This window comes from Nomascus leucogenys, chromosome 8 (genome assembly GCF_006542625.1).
Source record: "Nomascus leucogenys isolate Asia chromosome 8, Asia_NLE_v1, whole genome shotgun sequence".
Lineage (NCBI taxonomy): Eukaryota > Metazoa > Chordata > Mammalia > Primates > Hylobatidae > Nomascus > Nomascus leucogenys.
In genome coordinates, this window is record NC_044388.1 from 107173614 (window position 1) to 107195337 (window position 21724).

A 21724-nucleotide genomic window follows, 5' to 3' on the forward strand; every position below is an offset into this window, starting at 1 on the left:
GCACCTGTAATCCCAGCTACTTGGGAGGCTGAGGCAGGAGAATCGCTTGAACCCAGGAGGTGGAGGTTGTAGTGAGCCAAGATTGCGCCACTGCACTCCAGACTGGGCGACAGAGCCAGACTCCATCTCAAAACAACAATAACAACAACAACAAAAAAACGGCCTGATGGGGTGATCTGTACCTGTAATCCCAGCTACTTAGGAGGCTAAGACTGGAGGATCGCTTGAGCCCAGGAGGTTGAGACTGTAGTGATTGTGCCACTGCACTCCAGCCTGGGTGACAGAGTGAGACCTTGTCTCTAAAAAAAAAAAAAAAAAACAAAAACCCTAGTGTCTGTGTGTAAAATGCAGCTGAGCTCTAGGCTCAGATGTTTACAAAGGGGTTTTTCTACCCTTCTAGCACCAAGCAGGACATTTGAAAGTCACGTGGGGAGTTTCTGGGAATGTCAATTTCTGGGAACTTTAGGCCTCTTCATCCACATGACAACCAACATGTCCTCAGATTTGCTTCTAGGGGAGAGAGATTTTGCTCTTTTTGAGAACCTCTGGCTCAGATGGTCAGTCTTCCCCTGGGCCTCTTTTGAGTCCAAGGGTGCTGGGATGCACTGGAGAAGCAGAGGACATAGCTACCTCCCCCGCACCCACAATCCCCAAACTTCCTCTTTCCATGGGTAATGTTTTGGGAGGCCTCTCTCTAAACCTTTCTGTGTGTATGTACTTAACATCTGTATTTTTTTTTTTTAAACATAGAAATGTGATTACACAGCCGGGTGTGGTGGCTCACGCCTGTAATCCCAGCTCTTTGGGAGGCTGAGGCGGGCGGATCGCTTGAGCTCAGGAGTTTGAGACCAGCCTGGGCAACATGGTGAAACCCCGTCTCTACTAAAAATACAAAAATTAGCCGGGTATGGTGGCACGTGCCTGCAATCCCAGCTACTCGGGAGGGAGAATTGCTTGAACCCGGGAGGCGGAGGTTGCAGTTAGCCAAGATCATGCCACTGCACTCCAGCCTGCGTAGCAGAGCCAGACCTTGTCCAAAAAAAGAAAGAACAAGAAAGAAAGAGAGAGAGGGAGGGAGGGGGAGAAAGAGAGAGAGAGAGAGAGAAAGAAGGGAGGGAGGGAGCGAGGGAGGGAAAAGGAAAGAAAGGTAATCACGCAGTACAATATTCTGGGACTTGCTTTTTGTCAGCTAACAGTGTGTCGTGGAGGTAGTTCCTTGTCACTATGCGTAGAAAGCCTGGTTTTCTGTGTCTGGTGTGTGAGATTCTGTGGTATGGGTGCTCTGTGAGGTTTTAGCCATCCCCCTATTGACAGGCACTTAAGTGGTCTCCAGTTTTCCCCATTACAACCGTGTCACAGGGAATAGGGACCAGCCTCATAGAAAGATCTTGGTATTCCAGTATAAGTGTTGCTTTAGGACAGAGTGCTGGAAATGGAGATGTTAGGTCAAAGAGGTAGCATTTTCCATTTTGATCCACACTGCCGAATTTTCCTTCAGAAAGGCTGCCCTGATGAGGAGTGTCGGCCGCCTCCAGTCTCCCTGTTCTGTGTCTACAGATGGTCATTTTCGTATTTTGCCCAGAGTTTATAGTTGTTTTCTGTGGGAAGGTTGATCTGCCAGGATCCCCTACTCCTCCGTTACTGGAAGCAAAACCTCCTGATTAGTATTCATACATCCACACTCATTTTTTTCTTCTTCTTCTTCTTCTTATTTTTTTTATTTTTTGAGACAGAGTCTTGCTCTGTTGCCCAGGCTGGAGTGCAGTGGCGTGATCTCAGCTCACTGCAAGCTCCGCCTCCCGGGTTCATGCCATTCTCCTGCCTCAGCCTCCCGAGTAGCTGGGACTACAGGCGCCCACCACCATGCCCGGCTAATTTTCTGTATTTTTTAGTAGAGACGGGGTTTCACCGTGTTAGCCAGGATGGTCTCGATCTCCTGACCTTGTGATTTGCCCACCTCGGCCTCCCAAAGTGCTGGGATTACGGGCTTGAGCCACCACGCCCGGCCCTTTTTTTTTTTTTTTTTTTTTTTCAAATATCAGATTTCTTTATTTTTAAAATGTACGCATTATAGTTTATCTAAATACAAGATGTTGACTTTCCTTGCAGGTAAGAAATGTCACTGACATTTCCGTGTCAATTAGCTTCTTTTACATCAAAATCCTGTTATATTCATTAGTCTCAAAATCTCCCATAACACTTAGAACTTTAGGCTGGGCGTGGTGGCTCAAGCCTGTAACTCCAGCACTTTGGGAGGCTGAGACAGGAGGAGTCCTTGAGGCCAGGAGTTCAAAACCAGCCTGGACAACAGGGTGAAACTGTTTTTCTACAAAAAATTTAAAAATTAGCTGGGTGTGGTGCCACGCACCTTTGGTATCAGCTACTTGGGAGGCTGAGGCAGGAGGATCATTTGAGACCAGGAGTTCAAGGCTGCAGTGAGCTATGGTTGTACCACTGTACTCCAGCCTGAGTGACAGAGCAAGATTCTGTCTCTCTTAAAAACAAACAAAACAACAAGAAAAATCTTAAAACTTTAGAAACAGGCCTTAAACTTTGCCTAAATGTAGCATTCAGTTATGAGCAGCCCAGGTGAGTTTCCTACACCCCATCCTCCACTAAAATTCATCTATAAAATGTTACCAGTCTGAGAGGTGTGAATGGTATAATTGTTGTTTAAATCTATGTATCTTTAATAACCTGTGGATGCATATCTTTCCATAAAATTATCAGCCATATCTATTTCTTCTTGAAAACTGCCAAATCATCTCCCTTACCCTTGAATTGACTATTTAAAAAAAAAAAAATCAACCAGCGCAGTGGCTCACACATGCAATCCCAGCACTTTGGGAGGCCAAGGCAGGAGGATTACTTGAGATCAGGAGTTCAAGACCAGCCTGGGCAACATGGAGAAACCCCATCTCTACAAAAATTTTAAAAATTAGCTAGGCTTGGTGGCTTGCCTGTAGTCTCAGCTACTTGGGAGGGTGACATGGTAGGATCACTGGAGCCTGGGAGTCGAGGCTGCAGAGTTATGATTGTACCACTGCACTCCAGCCTGAGTGACAGAATGAGAATCTGTGTCAAAAAAAAAAAAAAAATCATTGATTGCTAATCTGCCTTTATATACGTGGGCCTGGTCCATATGCGAACGGGAAGGTTTTAGGGGGAAGCATGTGCAGGGAGCTTGTGCCTCCTCTCTTCCTCTCTCCCTTCTCGCTCTGCAGGTCAAGTGTTCCTGACTGAGGTCCGGCTCACATCCGCCCGGCCAGGGCTTTCCCCGCCAGCCTCCTGGGTGGAGACCTGTTCATGTCCCAATGGCTACACGGGCCAGTTCTGTGAATCCTGTGCTCCAGGATACAAGAGGGAGATGCCACAGGGGGGTCCCTATGCCAGCTGTGTCCCCTGCACCTGTAACCAGCATGGCACCTGTGACCCCAATACAGGTGAGTGTCCCGGCACCCCATCCGAAGGCACCTGGGTTATACCCAAAACCGTGAGATGAGTACTGACCTGAACAGGGCCAGCCTGGCACAGGCATTGAGGTGTTGGCCAAGCTGTGGGGCAGCGCGGGCACTGAGCCTTCCCGTGCTGCTCAGTGCCTGGGCGCCTCATAGTTTAATAAAAGTTACTACTGGAATTTGTTGAGGCCTCAGGCTCTGTGCCAAGGACTTTGTGTGTATCAGATGAAAACCATAAGCCAGCTACTCTGCGGGCCGTCTGTCCACGCCACCTTCTCCCTGGGCTGGCTCTTTTCCCAGGAAGGACCAGGGAAAGACCTCAGGGTCCTTACATGCAGAGGGTGCTGTGAGGAAGGGCAGAGGCACCAGCATGGTGGGTGACAGCAGGAGGGTTCTCATGAAGGTCACACAGCTGACAGCAGCTCATAGGCACCAACCCAGGAGGCTGAGGTGAGAAGATCTCAAACCCAGCAGCAGGCTGCAGTGAGCTGAGACTGCACCACTGCACGCCAGCATAGGCAACAGAGCGAGACTTTGTCACCCCCCACAAACAATAAAATGAAATATAAAACATAAAATAAAATAAAAAGAAGTAGGAAGGAGTAGCCAGGAGTGACCAGGCCCCAGGAGTCCTAGCTGGAGGGAGGCACAGCTCTGCCACCTGCTGGCCATACATCTGCACTGCAGTGTGGAGCCCTCACCCGTGAGATGGGACAGGAAGGGTCCCGGCCCCCGCTGGGACCTGCCACCCTCACCCCTTAGTGGCCATGGGAAAGTCACTTCCCTCCCTGAGCCTGCTTCCCCTTCTGTAAGGTGGGGATAATGACAGTATATACACTGCCTCTGTTTCTACACAAAGCCATATGGCGGTCAGGAGACGCTCAGGCTCTGAAAACACAGGCTTGGGTTGCATCAGAGCTCAGCCATAGCTAACTGGGAGTGCCTTAGGGAAGCACAGATAATGAAAGTCTCTACTTTTCAGGACACTTGGGAAATAATAAAATAGTGTCACCAGGTTCCGACATGTGCTATTCACCTTCTCTACACTACATCATTGACTCCTGCAGACATCACTGCCGGGGCCAGGACCCTTCCTGTCCCATCTCACAGGTGAGGGTCCTACACTGCAGTGTGCAGATGCATGGCCAGCAGGTGGCAGAGCTGTGCCTCCTTCCAGCCTGGACTCCCGGGGCCTGATCACTACTGGCTCCTCATTCCCACTTCTTTTTATTTTATTGTATGATTTATATTTTATTTTATTTGTAGGGGGTGACAGAGTCTCGCTCTGTTGCCTATGCTGGAGTGCAGTGGTGCAGACTCGGCTCACTGCAGCCTCCTGCTGGGTTCAAGAGATCCTCCCACCTCAGCCTCCTGTGTAGCTGGGATTACAGATGCTGGGATTACAGACGCTGGGATTACAGCATGAGGTCACCATGCTCAGCCAATTTTTATATTTTCAGTAGAGATGGCGTTTTACCATGTTGAGGATGGTTTCAAACCTCTGACTTCAAGTGATCCTCCTGCTTCAGCCTCCCAAAGTGCTGGGATGACAGGTGTGAGCCACCACGCCTGGCCCACTGATCCCCACTTCTATAGGAGCAGACCTGGCCTTGCTCAAGGTCACGTGGCCAGGAGGCACCTGAGAAGGCTGGACTCAGGCCTCTCTCCACTCCCACACTGAGGGCTTCATGCCTAGACGCCTGCTGCCTCCCCAGAGCAGGTGGGGGCTGTCTGAGAAAAAGGCTGCTGGGCATTTTTCTTCCTGAAAAGACAGTAGCCAGGCATGGTGGCTCACACCTGTAATCCCAGCACTTTGGGATGCCAAGGTGGGCGGATCACCTGAGGTCAGGAGTTTGAGACCAGCCTGGCCAACATGGTGAAACCCTGTCTCTACTAAAACTACAAAAATTAGCTGGGCATGGTGGCAGACACCTGTAATCCCAGCTGCTTGGGAGGCTGAGGCAGGAGAATTGCTTGAACCCAGGAGGCGGAGGTTGCAGAGAGCTGAAATCACACCATTGCACTCCAGCCTGGGCGACAAAAGCAAGACTCCAGAGGAAAAAAAGAAAAAAAAGAGGCCAGATGTGGGCTCATGCCTGTAATCCCAGCACTTTGGGAGGCCAAGGCAGGTGGATCACCTGAGGTTGGGAGTTCAAGACCAGCCTGGCCAACATGGTAAAACCCCGTCTCTACTAAAAATACGAAAATTAGCCGGGTGTGGTCAGATGCCTGTAATCCCAGCTACTTGGGAGGCTGAGGCATGAGAATTGCTTCAACCTGGGAGATGGAGGTTGTAGTGAGCCAGGATCGTGCCGCTGCAATCTGGCCTGGGCGACAGAGTAAGACTCCATCTCACAAAAAAAAAAAAAAAAAAAAAAAAGCCGGGCACGGTGGCTCAGCCTGTAATCCCAGCACTTTGGGAGGCTGAGGTGGGCAGATCACGAGGTCAGGAGATCGAGACCATCCTGGCTAACACGGTGAAACCCCATCTCTATTAAAAATACAAAAAATTAGCCAGGCGTGGTGGCGGGCGCCTGTAGTCCCAGCTACTCGGGAGGCTGAGGCAGGAGAATGGCGTGAACCCGGGAGGCGGAGCTTGCAGTGAGCGGAGATCGTGCCACTGCACTCCAGCCTGGACGACAGAGCAGACTCCATCTCAAAAAATAAAAGACGTCAGCTGACCTAGCCAGGGAGGGCAAGCACAGCCACATGCCACATGCCACACACAGGGCACTCTGTCTTCTTGTGTCCATGGCAGGCATCGATAATTGAGCCCAGACAAGGCCACATAATCCCTCCCTGCTGCAGTGCTTCCCACAGCCCCTGTAGAGGAAGCAGGGTCCTCCCATGACTAGGATCAGTTTGTCATCCCCACAGAGCCTCTGGCCCTGCCACAACTTCCCGCTCAGCTTGGGCAAGTCCTCATCTGTGAAACGGGCAGTATAGCCCCGCTGCCTAGGCTGAGAGGAGGAATGAGCCTATGGGTGCTGGGCCTGGGCTGGGACAGTTCCCCCTGGATGCCAGCCCTGCTATCCATGAGCGACCTGGTTCTCACTCTTCCTCCCAGGTCACCTGTGCCTTGGCTGCTGGGGTGCTGCCTGGGGACCTCCTGGAAGTGGTGGTCTTGGTTAACCCCTTCTCAGCCAGGCTTCTCACTCAGTCCCTGGCAGCAGGCCTCCCTTCCCAAGCACCCCAGGCTCTGAGCAGATGCCAGGTGTGGTCGGCCTGGGGAAGAAGAGTGCAGAATCCACCATCATCAGGAGCCAGAGGGCAGGAACAGGGGTTCCCTCCTCTGAGACTAGGTATCCCCTGTGTATCCCAAACCCCATAAAGGGGAGCCTCTTTGCAAAGTCATGTGAAGGCCAGAATTCTGGGGCTGTGTCTCCCTTAGGAAAAGTTGCTCTTCCGTTTGGTCCCTTGGCATCAAGAGGACAACAGCGTAGCAAATGGTAGCCATGTCACCTGTTGGTTCAGAGAGTGGTTTCGGAATACAAAATAATAACAGTGTTGGCCGGGCACGGTGGCTCACGCCTGTAATCCCAGAACTTTGGAAGGCCGAGGCGGGCAGATAGCTTGAGGTCAGGAGTTTGAGACCAGCCTGGCCAACATGGTGAAACCCCATTTCTACTAAAAATACAAAAATTAGACAGGTGTGGTGACGCAGGCCTGTAACCCCAGCTACTTGGGAGGCTGAGGCAGGAATATCACTTGAACCTGGGAAGTGGAGTTTGCAGTGAGCCAAATTGCACCACTGCACTCCAGCCTGGGTGACAGAGTGAGACTCTGTCTCAACTAATAATAATAATAACAGCACCAATGATTATGTGTGCCAGAGAGTGTGCAAGGCACTTTGAAGGCATGGTCTTGTTGGACCCTGACAAGAACCCTTTGAAGTCAGTGCTGTGGTTGTTCCCATTTTGCAGATGAGGAGACTGAGGTGTGGGCGCATTAGACAACTTGCCCAGCTTTGCACAGGAAGTAAGTGGTGGACATGAACCAAGTGGTCCAGCTCCAGGCCTGGACCCTCAATCCCCAGGCCTTGCTGCCTCTGCCTGGGAAAGGTCCCCACCCCACTTCTGCCCAGGATGTGCTCCCTAACCTCTCCCACCAGGATGCCCACCATCTCTGGGCATTCTGGGTTCAGACAGGGGTAAACAGGTGCTTGTCTTGCCCCTCAGGGATCTGCGTCTGCAGCCACCATACCGAGGGCCCATCCTGTGAACGCTGCTTGCCAGGTTTCTATGGCAACCCTTTCGCAGGCCAAGCCGATGACTGCCAGCCCTGTCCCTGCCCTGGCCAGTCGGCCTGCACGACCATCCCAGAGAACGGGGAGGTGGTGTGCACCCACTGCCCCCCGGGCCAGAGAGGTGAGTGACTCCTGCCCCGTGGAGGGCCAAGCCCCGGCGCTGTGACTCTGCCCTGGGTTTAGGGTATGGCAAGTGAGGGACAGCCCAGCTTCTGGGCAACAGGCATGACCTCTGGGGACACGGAATCCCTTAGCCCCATAGCCAGAGCCCCAGGCTGCTGCACATTGCCAGCAGAATTTGGGCCATTGAGAATTTGGGCCATTTGAAAATACCCATATCTGGTGTCTGGCCCCTTAGAGCCTGGATTAGTGATAGTTGAACAAGTTCCCTGGGTGATTCTGTTACACAGCTAAGGTGGAAAACCTCGATTAAACTTCTAGCCTTTAAAAAATGTCATCAGGTAATGTAAAAAGCAGAACCACCTGTGCCCACCCTTGTTCCCAGGCTCCTTGCATTCTTTCCTGCTCCGGACTCAGGCATCCTGCACTCTGATTTTTTTTTTAAAAAAGCAGCTTTATTGTGATACTATTCATATACCTGACAGTTCACCCATTTAAAGCGTACAATTCGGCTGGGTGTGGTGGCTCATGCCTGTAATCTCAGCACTTTGGGAAGCCAAGGTGGGCAGATTGCTTCAGTCCAGGAGTTCAAGACCAGCCTGGGCAACATAGTGAGACTCCCATCTCTAAAAAAAATACAAAAATTAGCTGGGTGTCGTGGCATGCACCTGTGGTCCCAGATACTCTGGAGGCTGAGGTGGGAGGATGGTTTGAGCCTGGGAGGCAGAGGCTGCAGTGTTCCGAGATTTCACCACTGCACTCCAGCCTGGGCAACAGAGCCAGACCCTGTATCAAAAAAAACTTTTTTAAATAAAGTACAGGCCAGGCGTGGTGGCTCATGCCTGTAATCCCAGCACTTTGGGAGGCCGAAGCGGGTGGATCACAAGGTCAGGAGTTTGAGACCATCCAGGCTAACACGGTGAAACCCCGTCTCTACTAAAAATACAAAAAATTAGCCAGGTATGGTGGCACGCACCTATAGTCCCAGTTACCCGGGAGGCTGAGGCAGGAGAAACGCATGAACCCGGGAGGCGGAGGTTGCAGTGAGCCAAGATCGCGTCACTGCACTCCAGCCGGGGCAACAAGAGTGAAACTCTGTCTCAAAAAATAAAGTATAATTCAATGACTTTTGGCATATTACAATATTAATTTTTATTATGGTAAAATACATATAACATAAAATTTGCCATTTTAACCATTTCTAAGTGCATAACTCAGCGTCAGGAAGTACAATTTGCAATGCCGTGCAGCTGTCACTCATCCGTCTCTAGAACTTTTTCATCATCCCAGACAGAAACCGTACCCATCAAATGTGTTGTTGAGGCCAGGCGCGGTGGCTCATGCCTGTAATCTCAGCACTTTGGGAGGCTGAGGCGGGCGGATCACCTGAGGTCAGGAGTTTGAGACTAGCCTGGCCAACATGGCAAAACCTCGTCTCTACTAAAAATACAAAAATTAGCCAGGAGTGGTGGCAGGTACCTGTAATCCCAGCTACTCGGGAGGCTGAGACAGGAGAATCGCTTGAACCCAGGAGGCGGAGTTTGCAGTGAGCCAAGAACGTGCCACTGCACTCCAGCCTGGGTGACAGAGCAAGGCTCCATCTCAAAAAAAATTTAAAAAAAAGTATTGTTGAATAGCCCTTCCTCCCTCCAGCCCCTGATAACAGCTGTTCTCCTCTCTGTCTCTATGAGTTTGCTCCCAGTATTCCATTTAAGTGGAACCATACAGTATTTGTTCTTTTGGATCTGGCTTGTTTCACGCAGTGTAATGTTTTTAAGATTCCTAGACATCTGATATTGCTTTTGGTACTTGTGGCTGCATTAAATCAATTTGTCAAATGCCATGTGCTTTCACTGGGACCGTTCTGAAAGCAGCTCTCTGGCAGTCAACAGCCAACAGGGCAGGGCGGATGGCCCCAGAGCCGGGAGCCCAAGAACCGAGGGATGGAGATTGCACTGCAGGACCCTGCACCCCACTGGCCGCCATGCTGTCCCTCCATTCTCATTGTCTTCCTTACATTTTCTAGCTCCCGACTGTGGCTCCCCTGGCCTGCAGACATGCACGAGGCCCACCCAGTGAGAGTGGACAGTTAGAGAAGCTCAGGCAGAGCCAGGCTGAGACATACTTGAGGGAGGATTTCAGGGGAGCAGGCAATGCTGTGTGCAGAGGGAACCACCCTTGGGAGGGAGGGTCACCTGGAGTGGACTTTAGACTTGGGACCTTCTGCCAGTGCCCTTCTTATCTATACCAGTGTCCTCTGGGCCCTGGGAGGGCTTAGCACACTGAGAGCTCACCTGGACATCTGAGTCGGGATTGACCGAGGTCAAGTCCTGATTCTCACTTGTCCTGGGATGACTCTTGCCTGCCATCCTGGCCGCTTGCAGCCCTTCCCAGGACCTCCAGAGTTGCCTCCTGCCCTGTGAGCTGTCCCCACCTGGTTCCAGGTGAATGGCCACTTAACCGTGGGGCTCATTCATCATCATTAGTTTCAATCTCCCCCTTTCCTGTCTAGCTTCATTTCTATTTTAGAACCCAAAAGGCAGGTGCTAGCCTCGACCTTGAACTCTGTTCCGGTTCGTCTTTTCCTTTCTGATCCGTTCTGTTCCATTCCGTTCCCCCTTTCCCTTTTCAGGGTTGCCCTTAGCACTGTTAACTTTTTTTTCTTTGGAAACAGAGTCTCACTCTGTCCCCCAGGCTAGAGTGTGGTGGCACGATCTCAGCTCACTGCAACTTCTGCCTCCCAAGTTCGAGCGATTCTCCTGCCTCAGCCGCCCGAGTAGCTGGGATTGCAGGCGCCTGCCACTATACCCAGCTAATGTTTGTATTTTTAGTAGAGAGGGGATTTTGCCATGTTGACCAGGCTGGTTTTGAACTCCTGGCCTCAAGTGATCCACTCACCTCAGTCTCCCAAACTGCTGTGATTATAGGTGTGAACCACAGTGCCCAGCCAGTACCATTAACTTCATTTCAACTGACTGTTGACTTTTGAGGACATAAGGAGCTCACAACTATTCTTCACAATGGCAGCAGCTATTTTTTAATTATAAAATTAGTACATACTCTTGACTGACTTAGTAACTTCAGAAAAAATAAAAATAAATGAAAATAGAAATAAATGTATATACTCATTGTAATGTTGGAGCCGTGTAAAAATATCAAGAGGAACATGAAAAAAACATGTAAGCGGCCAGGCACAGTGGCTCACACCTGTAATCCCAGCACTTTGGGAGGCCAAGGCAGGTGGATCACCTGATGTCAGGAGTTCGAGACCAGCCTGGCCAACATGGCAAAACCCCGTCTCTACTAAAAAATTAGCTGGGTGTGGTGGTGCGTACCTGTAATCCCAGCTACTTGGGAGGCTGAGGCAGGAGAATCACTGGAACCCGGGAGGCAGAGGTTGCAGTGAGCCGAGATCGTACCACTGCACTCCAGCCTGGGTGACAGAGTGAGACTCCTTCTCAATAATAATAATAATAAATAAAAAAGGATGATGATGAAGGAGGTGATAATGATGGTTGAGGTGCTGGTGAGGATAGTGGTGATGGTGAAGATAATGGTGACAATGATGATGAGGGTGTGAGGACAGATATGTGATGATAGCCACTGCTGCTGAGTGTTTACTACATGTCAGGCCAGATGTTAAGCACTTTTCACAAATTATGTCACTGAACCCTCCCCACAGTCCTGTGGGGAGCCACCATTGTTGTCCCCGCTTTAGAGATGAGGAACCTGAGCTCCTAGAGATGCAGTGGCTTGCTCAGGACCACACAGCTGTGGGCAGCCACTGGGGGCCGGTCCCAGGTCCTCCTGCCCAAGCCCGTGCTGCTCTGGGGAGGCTGGAGGAGCGCTTGCTCTGCTTCACACCCACCCTCATCCCTGGTGGGCCCAGCCAGCTGTGTTCCCCACACGTGCTCCCTCTACACACAGGGCGGCGCTGTGAGGTCTGTGATGATGGCTTTTTTGGGGACCCGCTGGGGCTCTCTGGGCACCCCCAGCCCTGCCACCAGTGCCAGTGCAGCGGGAATGTGGACCCCAATGCCGTGGGCAACTGTGACCCCCTGTCTGGCCACTGCCTGCGCTGCCTGCACAACACCACGGGTGACCACTGTGAGCACTGTCAGGAAGGCTTCTACGGGAGCGCCCTGGTCCCTCGGCCCGCAGACAAATGCATGCGTGAGTACCTACCTCCAGACCCCGGGGTGGCGCACGGTGGGCCCCTTCTCCGCTGCCCTGGCTCAGGACCCAGAAGGGGTGGCTGAGGAACCCACCGGAACCAGCTGGCCCCTCTGCAAGGCTGTCCAGCCTCAGGCAGGTCAGTCCCCTTCCCTGTCTCCATGTCCAGAAAGCACAAGGGTTTGCCCCTCTCCTGGGTCTCTTTCAGCCGAGAGATCTTACAAACTCTGATCCCGAAGCCTGGACAGTCTAGCACTTATCTCCCGCTCTGCAGTCAGCACATACGGCTGAGCCGGTGATCGCCCTGCGCCGGGTCTCCAAGGCCATGCCTCCTGGCGTCGCCTCAGTTAACACTCAGCCCCCTGGGAGGCTCCCAGAGCCCTGCAGGAGGGAAGCTCAGCCTTTGCCCCATACTGATGTGCTTGGAGCCCTTTCCCACGCAGCAGCTGCCGGCTCCTGCTCACCCTTGCTTTGTGGAAGCCCTGCAGGAAACACCACTCTGGCCCAGAGTGAGATGCTCCCCTGGCAGTGGCCAGGAGAGCAGGGTCACGGGACCCAGAGCCGTGGGTGCAGGGCTGTGCCTGTGACCCTCGCCCAAGTCTCTGGCCCTCTGCAGCCTGCCAGGGCTCAGGGCAGGCTCAGAAGGACTGTCTGCCACCATGGCCGTCCTGTGCTGTCCCTCTAGGGATATAGTCAATGGGCTGAGGCTTGAGCTCGGCCTTGGAGCCTTTTTCCAGCAGGGGTGTCTGAATCTGGGCTGAATGTGCCATATCATCTCTGGAGGCTCCCCCGTCTCCTCTGCCTCTGTTGGACCCCCAAAGGTGGAACAGACAATCTGCATTGTTCCCAACACCCCTTTCCGCTCCTGCCCCCAGCTTGCAGCTGTCACCCACAGGGCTCGGTCAGTGAGCAGATGCCCTGCGACCCAGTGACAGGCCAATGCTCCTGCCTGCCTCATGTGACTGGACGGGACTGCAGCCGCTGCTACCCTGGCTTCTTCGACCTCCAGCCTGGGAGGGGCTGCCGGAGGTAGGTAGGGTGAGACTTCCAGTGCCCTGGGGACCTCTCCAGGATGGAAGAGGCATCAGGCAGCCCCCAGGGAGGGGCCTGGTTTGGAAGGTGTTGTCCTAGGCCCACGGCCAGACACATTGTGCCCTTTGCTGAAGGGGGGCAAAGGGATGGACTCTTGGAATCGGACTCATGGTCCTGCCAGCCCAGGATGCAGGCCGAGAGCAGCCCTAAGGGATGTCCAGGCGGGCAGGTGGCCGGTTTGATCTCTGATTCCCTTCTCAGTGACACCGTCACTGGGTGGCCTTTTGGCCACAGTAGCACCTTAGACAAGTGTCCTTAGGGAACAGTGGAGGACTCCAGGGAAACACCAAGTGGAGCAAACAGGTTTCTTCCTTGCAGGACTTCTCAGAGCCCTTACTATGCTGATTGCATCGTGACTTTCCAACAGAGGGGTTGAGTCTCCCCAAGACACGTTTGTCCCCATAGCCTTATTTTATCTTCTTTTCTCCCTGAGCATCCTGGGAGATTTGTGCTTTCCAGAGCACAGCTGGGGAAGCTGTGCCATGCACCGAGAGGAGATGGGGTCTTGTCGGCAGAGGGCTGTGATCTGAGGCCCCAGCCAGCTGCAGCCAGCAGAGGCTGGGCCAGGAGTGGCCCTGAGCTTGCCTCAGACCCAGTTCCTTCCCTGATCACAGCTGCAAGTGTCACCCACTGGGCTCCCAGGAGGACCAGTGCCATCCCAAGACTGGACAGTGCACCTGCCGCCCAGGTGTCACAGGCCAGGCCTGTGACAGATGCCAGCTGGGTTTCTTTGGCTTCTCCATCAAGGGCTGCCGGGGTAAGGAGGCTGGGTCCTTCCCGGGCTGCCCTGAGGGTGGGGCCTGAGGGTCTCTGGGCAGAGATGACCGATGGGGAAAATGGATGCAGCAGGAAAGGATGGTCAGACACGGGACAGGGTCCCGAGAGCAGCCGGAAGCATGGAGCGAGTTGCTCCTGTAGCAGTGGCCGGGAGAGCAGGGTCACATGACCCAGAGCAGCGGGTGCAGGGCTGTGCTTGTGACCCTCGCCCAAGTCTCTGGCCCTCTGCAGCCTGCCAGTGTCCTCGTGCCGGCCAAGAATGTAGTCCCAGACGCTGCTGTTAAGTGCCTGTGTGCCTGGGGCCATCAAGTCACTCTCTGGGCCTCAGTTTCCTCACCTGTAGAGTTGGGCTGCATTGGCAGTTCCTAAACCTGGCTGGTCCTCAGATCCCGAGGGAACATTGGAATAAGCCAGGCTCTGTGCCACCTTCAACCTTCTGAATCAGAATCTCCAGGGAAGGGCCCAGGAATCTGTTTTTGATGCTGCCCAGGGCATTCTGGGAACACCCAGAACCCAGCACGCACTGCCCCTGGCCCCTCTAAACCCAGCATGCACTGCCCCTGGCCCCTCTAGCCTGCAGGTGCTCCCCACTGGGCGCTGCCTCGGCCCAGTGCCACGAGAACGGCACATGCGTGTGCAGGCCTGGCTTCGAGGGCTACAAATGTGACCGCTGCCACGACAACTTCTTCCTCACGGCAGATGGCACACATTGCCAGGAATGCCCGTCCTGCTATGCCCTGGTGAAGGAGGAGGTGAGTCTGCCCAGACCCACTCACCTTTCCATTCATTCTGTATCCCCAGCAAGTGCCAGCTCTATGCCGGGCACCAGGAACTGCCTGCTTACCCCCAGTGCTCAGGCTTTGCAAGCCCACCACCCACCTTCTCCCTATGCCCACCCAGCTTCAGGCCTGTTCCAGCCTGGCTCGACTCTCACCTCGGCCCTTCCCCTGCTCTGGGTGGATGGGGGAAAAGTGACTCTTGTCACCTGCCCTTCCCGACCATGCCGGACTGGAGTCTCACTCTCTCAGGTTCAGTGGGGATGAGACCACAGATGACCGACCCCTTGGTAAAGAGAGTTAACAGTGGGGAGGTGGGTGGTGCTGGAGTCAGGAGTTCAAACTCTAGGGTTAACCCATTGGGGTTCCCCTCCCCCAACTCCATTCACTGTCATGTGTCTGGGCAGGCAACAGCCTTGGTAAGCCTCCGTCTCTTTCCTACTCCAGACTGGAGATAGTTCAGGCCTGCAATCCTTTTCTAGAAAACAGTGGGGCCAGCTTTCAGAATGTGTGGCATTGTAGAAAGATAAGATGGCATACACTGAAGGCCAGGTGCTGTGGCTCACACCTGTAATCCCAGCACTTTGGGAGGCTGAGGCGGGCAGATCAGGAGTTTGAGACCAGCCTGGACAACATGGTAAAACCCCGTCTCTACTAAAAATACAAAAATTTGCCGGGTGGGGTGGCATGCACCTGTAATCTCAGCTACTTGGGAGGCTGAGGCAGGAGAATTGCTTGAACCCGGGAGGTGGAGGTTGCAGTGAACCAAGATCATGCCACTGAACTCCAGCCTGGGTGACAGAGCGAGACTCTGTCTTAAAAAAAAAAAAAAAAAAAAAGATGGCATGCTGTGCTGAATATCACATAATCCCCCCATTGTGAATGGGCAGCCCCCATAGTCAAGCCCAGTGATATTTATGCAGGAAAACAGATGACTGTTTCCACCAGGTGGGTAAATGAAGACCACAAGTAGCCTTTTTCAGAACAGGTTTATTTCAGGTCAGGTTTTGCTCTCGAGTGAGGAATGGAACGCCCTGTGGCTTTTCAGAACATTTTGGACTTGGGAATGGAGGACAGGGCCAGGGACCTGTGCCTGCCACTTCACTTAGAGCAGTGACAGGGGGAATCAGGCTGGGGTGTGGCAGGCATTTGTGCTGAGACTGGCTCCCAGGAAGTGTTCTGTAAATCCAGTTATTGTTTGTCCGATGAAAAGATAGGGCTAGGGGACGTTCATAGCACATTCGGCCAGTGTCCATGGCGTGCTTTCTCCATGTGGCGTCCTGGGAACACAGCGAATAGGACAGACAGAAACCCTTGTGGGGCATCCCTTCGCATCCCTTCCTCCCCCCCTTCCGAGGTAGGACAGCTGTGTGGTCAGTGATGTCAGCAGGTGCCATGAGGATGGGAGGGGAAGGGACAGCTACCATGGGGTGGGCAGGATTGGCTCTCAGAGGTGTGGCATACCCTTAGCGTTGAGGCCCAGGGGAGGATTTGGAGAAGGGAACCCCCAGGGAGAGTGGTGGGGTAGAAGCCAGTGGGGGGGTGTCTGGGCAGGACCTCCACGCCACCAGCCTCGTACACCTTTTCTTCCTGTCCTCTCCAGGCAGCCAAGCTGAAGGCCAGACTGACTTTGATGGAGGGGTGGCTGCAAGGGTCCAACTGTGGCAGTCCCTGGGGACCACTAGACATTCTGCTGGGAGAGGCCCCAAGGGGGGACGTCTACCAGGGCCACCACCTGCTTCCAGGTACAGCGGGAGCGCAGAATGGGAGGGTGGGAGGCAAGGGGAGGCCCCCAGCGCCTGCAGTCTGGTGTTGTCGGATGCTTTGGGGGCCCTCCCAACACAGCCCTGTTGCCATGGGCTCTCCTTCCATGTCCCTAGCCCACCTGTAACTTTATTAATACCAGTCCTTGTCCCCATGCCTCTGCCCTACCCAGACTCTAAGCTTAGTGAGGATGGGGCTGCGCTCATTCATTTATTCACTCCCTCCACAGGGGGGTCACGAGGCGCTGCTCCAGAGGCTGGACTGGGAGGGTCTTGCTGTCTTGATTCTTGGCCGTTTTGCTCACTGCCATAGGCCAGCACAGTGTTCAGCAGATAGAAAATATTAATAAATGAGTAAATAAGAAAAAAGAAGGAAGGCCAGGTGTGGTGGCTCATTCCTGTAATCCCAGCACTTTGGGAGGCCAAGACAGGAGGATTGCCTGAGCCCAGGAGTTTGAGATCAGTCCAGGCAACATAGCAAGACCATGTTTCTACAAATGGAAGCAGGGAAGGAGGGAAGCAGGGAAGCAGGGAAGTGGGGAAGCAGGGAGGGAGGGAGGGAGGACCTGGAAATGGCACTGAAATGGACTGGATTACTTTGTGAAGTTTTATGTGTATAAGCGCCACACTCCTTTAGCAGCCAGACAGGGGCGAGCTGAGAACCTGTTAGCAGGACTCACTGTAGAAATAGGGGCTATCAGATACCGTGTCTTAAAATGCCCACGTTTGAGCCACATTGTGAATCAGAGCTGATTTGAGGGGTCCAGAATTGCTTGTGTGGCCCCAGAAGGCCTGGGTCTCTCCCGGTTCCTGTGTATGACTGACTTGCTGTGGGTGGGACCTTGGGTCATGTTTGCCTTCTCTGGGCCTCAGTCTGCACCTGGAAAATGGGGGGACTCTGCCTTTGGGACTAACTGTTGGTGCTCGGGGCTGCTGATGCCTGGGGAATGGAGGCCACAGAAGGGGACCCCTGGGGATGGGGGCTTTTGTGTGTCACTGTGTGACCCCTGGGCTATGGGCTTCCCATAGGGGCTCGGGAAGCCTTCCTGGAGCAGATGATAGGCCTCGAGGGTGCTGTGAAGGCCGCCCGGGAGCAGCTGCAGAGGCTGAGCAAGGGTGCCCGCTGTGCCCAGGCCGGAGCCCAGAAGACCTGCACCCAGCTGGCAGATCTGGAGGCAGTGCTGGAGTCCTCGGAAGAGGAGATTCTGCATGCAGCTGCCATTCTCGCATCTCTGGTATCCCAGGGGACCCCCCCAAACCCGAACACACCAAGCCTGGGCATTGGTCCCTGCCCCAGCCCTCCCATTGACCTGGTGACCTTGGGTATGACTCCCCACTTTGGGAGGATCAATTTCATCTGCAAAATGGGGATCACACAGTGCCTCCTCCGCGAATTCAGCAAGAGGACGTTTGCAAAGGGCGAGGCATGTTCCGAGTAGACTGAATGCGCAGTAAGTGGTGGGCAGCACCCTTATTGGTGTTTCTGCTCCTAGGACTCCGCTCACTGGATGCTGATGTTGTGGCCAGCTTTGTGCATTTATAAAACGACTGGTACCATCCAGTTCTGCCTCACAATTGGGCCAGATGTGGCCCTTGCCCTTTGGGGATGGGCCATCAGTTTCCTCCTCTCTTCCTCTTCTTTCTACAGGAGATTCCTCAGGAAGGTCCTGGCCAGCCGACCAAATGGAGCCACCTGGCCACAGAGGCCCGTGCCCTTGCCAGGAGGTGAGTCCCAAGACATGGTGAGCTTATGCCTGGCCCTTCTCCTGGGAGTTCCAGGGTCAGAGTCAGCCCCACAGGTGCCCCCACCCAGAAGTTGGGATCAGATATTACAAGACCTGTCTGGTGGAGGCAGTGTCACCAGTATGGGGAGGGGCAGGCAAGGTGGGTATGAGTCCAGAGATGCTGGGGGCAAAGCTTGGTGGACTGAAGGCGTCGGAGAGCATCTGCCAGCTTTCTCTTTGTGAGAGTTGTATAATATACAAGTTATTATATTGTGGGTATAGTTCACACTATACAGAGCCCTTTGCCCACCGCACTCCAGGCTGGGCAATAGAGTGAGACTCTGTCTCACTGTATAATTCAGTGGTTTCCCTATATTCTCAGGGTTGCAAAGCCATCACCACAACCAGTTTTAGGATTTTCATCATCCCAAAAACAAAGCCCTGGACCCATCTGCCATCAGCTGCCTTTTCTCCTTACCTCCCCAGCCCCTAGAACCGCTATACTTTCTGTCTGTATAGATTTGCCTATTCTGGGCATTTCATAGAAGTGGAATCAGACAATGTGTTGCCTTTTACAACTGGCTTCTTAGCACATGCTTTCTTTTTTTTTTTTTTGAGACAGAGTCTTGCTCTGTCCCCCAGGCTGGAGTGCAGTGGCGCTATCTCGGCTCACTGCAAGCTCTGCCTCCCAGGTTCATGCCATTCTCCTGCCTCAGCCTCCCGAGTAGCTGGGACTACAGGTGCCTGCCAACACGCCCAGCTAATTTTTTTGTATTTTTAGTAGAGATGGGGTTTCACTGTGTTAACCAGGATGGTCTTGATCTCCTGACCTTGTGATCCACCGGTCTTGGCCTCCCAAAGTGCTGGGATTACAGGCGTGAGCCACCGCGCCCGGCCACCACAGTGTTTTCAAGGCTCATCCACATCGTGGCATGGATGGGTGCTTCACTCCTCTTATGGTTGAATAATATCCCATTGTATGGAAATGCCACATGTTGTTTATCCGTCATCTGTTAACAGACACTTGGGTTGTTTCATCCACTGCCTTTAAGGAGCAGCTTAAGGCCGGGCGTGGTGGCTCACGCCTGTAATCCCAGCACTTTGGGAGGCTGAGGCAGGTGGATCACTTGAGGTCAGGCGTTCAATACCAGCCTGGCCAACATGGTAAAACCCCATCTCCACTGAAAGTACATAAATTAGCCGGGCATGGTGGCACACGCCTGTAATTCCAGCTACTTGGGAGGCTGAGGCAGGAGAATCGCTTGAACCTGGGAGGTGGAGGTTGCAGTGAGCTGAGATTACACCACTGCACTCCAGCCTGGGTAATATAGTGAGACTCCATCTCAAAAAAAAAAAAAAAAAAGAGATGCAGCTTAGGATCCTAAAAACACAGGATCTGTGACAATTTTCTCCTTTAGCTACACTCCAGGGACCTTAGACTCATTTTACAGATGAGAAAACATTCAGAGAACTTAAGGACTTTCCTAAGGACACAAAGCTTGGAAGCAATAAAGCCAGGATTCAAACCCAGGCTGTCATGACCACTCTCTTCTATGCTGTCTATTTTGGGGTGACTGTACAATTTATTGTCCAAACTGAGATGCTTTCATGTGTGATAAAAGATCCTATTGGCCAGGCACAGTGGCTCACACCTGTATTTCCAGCACTTTGGGAGGCTGAGGCATGAGGATCGTTTGAGGCAAGGAGTTACAGACCAGCTTGGGCAAGATGGTGAAAACACCATTGCTACAAAAATAATTTTAAAAATTAGCCAGGCATGGTGGCACACACCTGTAGTCCCAGCTACTTGGAATGCTGAGGCGAGAGGATCCCTTGAGCCTAGGAGTTAGAGGTTGCAGTGAGCTGTGATGGCACCACCGCACTCCAACCTGGACAACAGTGTAAGACTCCGTCTCTTAAAAAGAAAAAAATAAGGCCCTGGCTGGGTGCGGTGGCTCACGCCTGTCATCCCAGCACTTTGGGAGGCCGAGGTGGATAGATCACCTGAGGACAGGAGGTTGAGACCAGCCTGGCCAACGTGGTGAGACCCCGTCTCTACTAAAATACAAAACTTAACTGGTGCACACTTGTAATCCCAGCTACTTGGGAGGCTAAGGTAGGAGAACCGCTTGAGCTCAGGACGGGAGGTTGCAGTAAGCTGAGATCATACCAGTGCACTCTAGCCTGGGCAATAGAGTGAGACTCTGTCTCAAAAAAAAAAAAAAAAAAAAAAAGTCCTATTAATCCTTATGCCAAGACAACAGGCACAAACTCTATGTCTCTGTTTAACAGGAACAGGGCACGGAGTACCTTTCCTGTCAGTCCTTGAAGTGTGTAACACAGAAAGGTGGAAAAGGCGTACTTGTCTTTGTGGCTGTCCTCTGTTTGGGGCAGCAGGAGGCCTGTGTAGTAGGGGGCATAGTTCTGGTCCTGGGCCCCTTGCCCGCGAGCCCTTGGTGATGCTCAGGTGGGTGTCCTCACACAGCCACAGAGACACTGCCACCAAGATCGCAGCCACTGCTCGGAGGGCCCTGCTCGCCTCCAACACCAGCTACGCGCTTCTCTGGAATCTGCTGGAGGGAAGGGTGGCTCTAGAGACCCAGCGGGACCTGGAGGACAGGTGAGGCCTCCCCAGGTGTGGGTAGAAGCTTTGGGGTTGGCCTCCTGGAGCCAACAGGGCCTAGCCAGAGGCTGCCGCTTCCAGAGCCGGCTCCCTTGAGTCCCGACGTTCTTTGTCGTTGGTGTCTTGGGTCTGCATCCCCCTCAGAGTGGGGCCACGGGGTCTTGGACCCACTCGGTGGTGAGTCGCAGTAACCCACTTTAGCCTGGGGGGGATGCAACTCAGCCTCTTCAAAAGAATGGACGAGAACTGGAACCCAGAGCAGCAGATCCCTCGCTCTCCCTCTGCCGCATTCCCTGACCCCCGGCCCCTGCGCCCCAGCCCAGGGCAGCTCCTCTGAGCTCTTCTGTGGCACCAGCTTCTTTCTCTGCCTCTGCAGACAGCCGGCTCTGCTTTTCTGCTTTGGTGACCCCTTCTGTCCCTCTCAGTTCATGGAGACTCCCCAGAATCTTGCTGAGCCCCTTGACATTCCTAAACGAGAATGGGATTGGCTCCGCTTAGATCAGGTGTCCAGCCCTGAGCCGGTCGGCCTGGCTGGGGAGGTCACATGACCCACCCCAGGGGCAGGGCGATGGCTCTCTAAGGAGGAGTAAGGGATGGAAGGGAAGCCAGAGGTCTCCACCCCAGCGGTGCCCTTGTCAGGGAGGAATGGGTGGGACAGGGTGTGGACAGCTGGTCAGGACAGAAAACCCATCCTGGCTGATTGGTTATAGACCACAGGCCCGTAGGGCAAAAGGGCCCACAGGGATTCTGCAGCCCAGGGCTCTCCATTCATCAGTGGTGAGGACGTGCCCAAGGTCTCTGGAAAGGCATGGCTGAGCCAGGACCAGGACTGGGGCCACTGTGCTCCCCGCTTCACCGGGCATTTTCCTCTTCGCCATTCACCCAGAAGAGCCAAACATTTGCAAACATGTGATTCTTGAGTGGAAACCAAGCAGAGCCCTTTCAGCAAAGTGTGGCAGAACTGAATGATGC

General features: G+C 53.4%; 1 protein-coding gene across 1 annotated transcript in view; it reads left to right on the forward strand.

The window, feature by feature from the left end:
• The window catches only part of LAMC3 (laminin subunit gamma 3), an 81769-nt gene that overhangs the window by 42983 nt on the left and 17062 nt on the right, over positions 1–21724 (forward strand). The window contains exons 12-21 of the mRNA XM_030818053.1: positions 3225–3443; positions 7637–7825; positions 11752–11997; positions 12873–13026; positions 13704–13846; positions 14440–14618; positions 16246–16387; positions 17435–17640; positions 18054–18130; positions 20615–20749. Of these exons, the coding sequence (XP_030673913.1) occupies positions 3225–3443; positions 7637–7825; positions 11752–11997; positions 12873–13026; positions 13704–13846; positions 14440–14618; positions 16246–16387; positions 17435–17640; positions 18054–18130; positions 20615–20749 (1690 nt within the window). The remainder of the gene's footprint in view (positions 1–3224; positions 3444–7636; positions 7826–11751; positions 11998–12872; positions 13027–13703; positions 13847–14439; positions 14619–16245; positions 16388–17434; positions 17641–18053; positions 18131–20614; positions 20750–21724) is intronic.